General features: G+C 42.1%; 1 protein-coding gene across 1 annotated transcript; it reads right to left on the bottom strand.

Moving 5' to 3' along the window:
• Window positions 1–262: 262 nt before the first annotated feature.
• foxb1a (forkhead box B1a) lies at window positions 263–2,669 on the bottom strand. Its single transcript, XM_067502815.1, has one exon. The coding sequence runs from the start codon at window positions 2,177–2,179 to the stop codon at window positions 1,238–1,240; it is 942 nt and encodes a 313-aa protein (XP_067358916.1). The 5' UTR covers window positions 2,180–2,669; the 3' UTR covers window positions 263–1,237.
• Between the last annotated feature and the right edge of the window lie 1,953 nt (window positions 2,670–4,622).

The following is a 4,622-nucleotide window of genomic DNA, read 5'->3' as shown; positions in this document are numbered from 1 at the left end:
CCCACTGCTTCTCTGTGACTCCCACACTCTGAAATCATACAGGTCCGGGTAGAAGACAACTTAAATTACTATTATTACTGTCATTATTATTGTATTATATTATTAAATATTATTATTATCACACAACAATTTTAGATGAAATTCGATTTTAAAAAAAGAGTTTTCTGCTAGCTGAAAAAAGAATCTAATTTAATAGCGTAATAATAATAATAATAATAATAATAATAATAATAATAATAATAATAATAATAATAATAATAATAATCTTTGATATTAAATCTTCGGAAACATTTTTGATTGTTTACTTCATTTTTAATGAGAAAATATTTCGATGACCATTTTTTTTCCAATTCATTGCAGACTGTTTGCACACTTTTCCAGAGCACGCATGCTTGCAATAAAAATAAACAAAACCAAAACAACAACAATAACAGCAACAGTAACAACACAATTTTTTTTTTTGAATGCATGCCTTACCTAAAAAAAGTACAAATTTACAGCATCTGATACACATGGTCACCACAGCGTTTTAAATTAAATGCTTCACAGAACATCTTCTGGAAAATATATATCTAAAACATAAAACTAAAAAGTGCATTTTACAACATTTCAGTATCAGTTATTTGCAATATTCACATCTTGCATTTTGAGGACATCTCAAGATACTTTCCAACTTTAAAAAGATCTCATAACTCGGTTTGCTTTTGTTTTTGTTACAGGGTTGGCAAAAAAAAAAGTCTAAATCCTATTTGGTATACCCTTATTCATCATTTCAGTACTGAAAGCAAACAAAAACACAGAGCCATACTGACTCGCAGTTTCATTGACATTACAGTGGCCACACAGAAACGGCGCACACAGAAAGTTTTGCATTTTGATAAAACTCAACACCTGCCGCGGAATTTGCAGGCAGTTGAATCAGAAAGTGATGGTGCCCAACACAAACTTCCTCGGAATCCCCTCCGTGGCTCCACTTTCAACACACATTTCACAATAAACTGAAAAATAGAACTATCAAATAATTTATATTTCTCAAGAGCAATATTTCGCTGTGCGATTCTGTGCTGGACTTCTATGACACAACTTTAAAGCGACACATTCAACATATACACAAATAAATCGATATGCAACTGCAACTCGCCTTGACAGTTTCCGACGACAGGAAATATAAACTTTGGGTTTGGTAAAGGGGCCCGGGAGCCAGCCAGCAGTTCCTTTACTGGAAAATTTCAGCTGGTCAGTGCACAGCCACAGACTGCAGTGTGGAGGGGCTCGTCAGAGTCTCACTCGGGGTTGCAGGGCTGCTTTGGCTCGTCGCTGTCTGTGGGGACGTGGGGCTCAGAGACTGTGGAGAGTTTGATAGAAACGCGGGGATGTGTGGAGGTAGCGCCGAGAAACCGGGCATGGAGGTCGGGGTGGGCTTGATTGGCACGGGGATAGCCGGTAACGACTGTCCCCCGTGACACAGGGACTTTATGGGCACGCCATAGGCACTGTAGTCGCTGCTTGCCATGGAGATTGGGGCCGCTGTGTCAATCACGCTGGTGTTGTACATGTGGGGCCAGGCTGTCGTCAGCTGGTTGTGCAGCGGGTAGCCGGCGGACATGGACTGCATGGTGGAGAACGCCAGACTTCCGGGGACCTTGTACTCTCTGGCGATGATGTTCTCGATGGCAAACGGATGTTTGAAAGTCGATGTCTGAGACACGCCGAGGTTATACGTAGACATTTGCGGCAAGTGTGTGCCCGTAGCTGCCAGGGCGCTCAGTCTCAGTTTGGCTTGTTGCTGGAGGTAATGGGCAGCATCCGACTGCTTACTGGGGGCCAAATGATCAGACGCAGCCAAAACTTTGAACCTTTTGCGGCGCCTCAAGAAACTTCCATTCTCAAACATATCCCCGCAGTTGGGGTGTAGCGCCCAGAAACTGCCCTTACCTGGTTGATCTGGACGCCGGGGGATTTTGATAAAGCAGTCGTTGAATGACAGGTTGTGTCGCAGGGAGTTCTGCCACCGCTGAGTGTTTTCTCTATAATAAGGGAATCTATCCATGATGAACTTGTAAATTTCACTGAGCGGCAGCATCTTTTCCGGGCAGCTCTGGATCGCCATGGCAGTGAGGGAGATGTAAGAGTAAGGTGGCTTCTGGTCGCTGTACGTGTTTCTCCCCGGACGAGGCATCCTCGATATTTTCAGAGAAGCAATAAAAAAGTAGTTTCCCTTATTTCCTTAGCGAAAGCTCACAGCTTTTCATGAAAACAACCGTTGAGGAAACTTTCAGTCCGGGCAGAGCTGGAGTTGAGTCGTGCGTGAAACCGCCAGGTTGAGCGTCTGTGCAGTGTGCAGGCGGGCGGACGGTGCACATTTATGGAGGGACGGCTGCTGTGAGTCTTTCTTGCAAAGTAAGTCAGCTTGTCCCGCTAGCAAAGCTGAATGGACTTCATTTGGCGTCCTTGATCAGACGATCTAAGTGGATGCCTCCATGGCCTTCCTCTAACCATCTGATAGTTTTATGTAGTGACATGAGCAGAAAAGACCCCTGTAGAGGCGCTCCATTAATGTGCCACCTCTTTGCTATCACATGACAATTGCCATGGGAGGAGGGGGCTGGGAGGAAGGCATAATCTGGTTTCATTTACACCTATTTACATGGACACCTTGGGCCAATGGAAATCATTTCCATTTGAAGACAGAAAATGGGGTGAAAAGGCTCGGCAACCGGAATTGAACTGCGATGGCGCTCGGTGTGTGAAGGTATGCGCTGATACTTCTTCACCGGACTTTACAGTTATATAATGAAGTGTATAATCGATTTCGATTATGTTTTCAAGAAATTATTTTCTGTCAATATAGAATACTTTTTATCAGTTTGTGATGCTGTTAATGTATATGTGTATACTGTATGTGATCCAAACATGGAGTATTAAAATATTTGTTTGTGTAGTCGTGCGTGTAATAGGTAGTATTCAGAACAGATGTTTGTCTTAAACGTGTTTTGTTTTTAATTGTCACCGTGATTTGTTGTGACCAGTAATTATGTCGATAAAATGCATTTTCTAGTTTCTTGATACTCTCTAATTTTGTTTATGAAATGCACACCCATGACTAAACAATTTGCCCTGAGCAAGTTTGTTGATGAGCCGACTATTAGTTTCTCTCAGCTGATTGAGCCCAAAGCTGAGCACAGGAAGTAGACGATATGAAAACATCAACACAATGCAAACAATCCTGTTCAAACTGAAACTTCATGAGGCAGTCAGGTCTATTGTGTTTATGTAAAGGAGATTCCAAAGTACTTCAAACATGCAAATAAACCCTTGAGGATGGTGTGGTGAAAACTGTATAAAATATCCATAAGTCAATTATATGAATGTGAAAACCAAATGGGAAGCCTATTTTGAGCTATTGCTATTCAAGCTTTTGGCCAGGGCCACCTTTCCGCTTGGAGGGTTTGCAATGCCAAGGACCACACACACTCACACACAGATTTGCTCATAATTTATGCTAATTTCCCCCCATAAATCCACAATGCACCCCATCACCAGTCTGACGGATTACGAAAAGAATCGCATTGCGGGGGGACACCGAGCTATTTTCACCCAGAAACCAGGAGCGGGCTGAAGAACAGTGTCCTCCCAGTTGTTTGAGTAGTGTGAGACATAAATAAAGTAGTTTAAAAAAATAGGAAAAATTACAAATAAATGTGAGAAACATGCTATATTTTATAACTTTCCATACGAGGAAATATTAAAAAAACAAAACAATTTGAAAGCATTTCACCATTTCTTATTGAAAATTGGCTGGTCTAAAAGTTCCAGCTTGCAGTTTTTTTTTTAACTCTTGTCGAGTGGCTTTTAACACCTGTCGTTTGCCATTAATGTTCAGCTGAAAAGGTTTGGCAAAAAAGAAGTGGCACAGTCATCCCATCTCAAGCACGGCGGATAATGACCCACTGCCAAACACCTTCTGACATCCAGCCTATTCAGTCATTCAGTCAGTCATTAAAAGACGCATTAGCCCCGTATTATATCGCCAAGATTAATATGTCCCTGCACAAAGCAGTCAGAAAGGTCCGACACTGACTGAATTTCTTACGTGCAAAAGCCACCTTTGTGGAATATGACAAATATGAACCCTAAAAATGCACTGCAAACACCGAAGGGTGCAGGAAATCATTTGACTGCCACACAGTCAAACCCTATTCAGTGTGTTTGTTAATTTTACATTTTACCTCCTAAAATACATGTCCGTTTTTTTTTAAATTTGCTTTTGCTACAGTTTACTCTTCCAGTTGGCGCCTTGCAAGTTAACCTCCATCCATTAACCAGTCGCGTCAGAGAGCAGTGACAGCACACACACGCACACACGCACACGCACATACAAACAGACGGTGTGGCTTTTTGAGCTTCAGGGTTATGGGATATTGGTAGGCCCTTTGTCCCCGTCCAATGCACACACTGAAAATACCACCATGACTCTGAATCTGAATAGGGTTTTTTAGCTGCTCCCAAACTCCTGAGTTCAAGCAGCAGTAGATCAAGTCTGCACTATGTTTGGTCATTTGTAGAAACGCGAACAAAGGTTGGGATAAGCCAAATTGCATTGCACTTGTGAACCGTGCCTC

This window comes from Channa argus, chromosome 4 (assembly GCF_033026475.1).
Source record: "Channa argus isolate prfri chromosome 4, Channa argus male v1.0, whole genome shotgun sequence".
Classification (NCBI taxonomy): Eukaryota; Metazoa; Chordata; class Actinopteri; order Anabantiformes; family Channidae; genus Channa; species Channa argus.
Note: the sequence above shows the minus strand (reverse complement) of the source record. Positions and strands in the feature narration are given on the sequence as shown.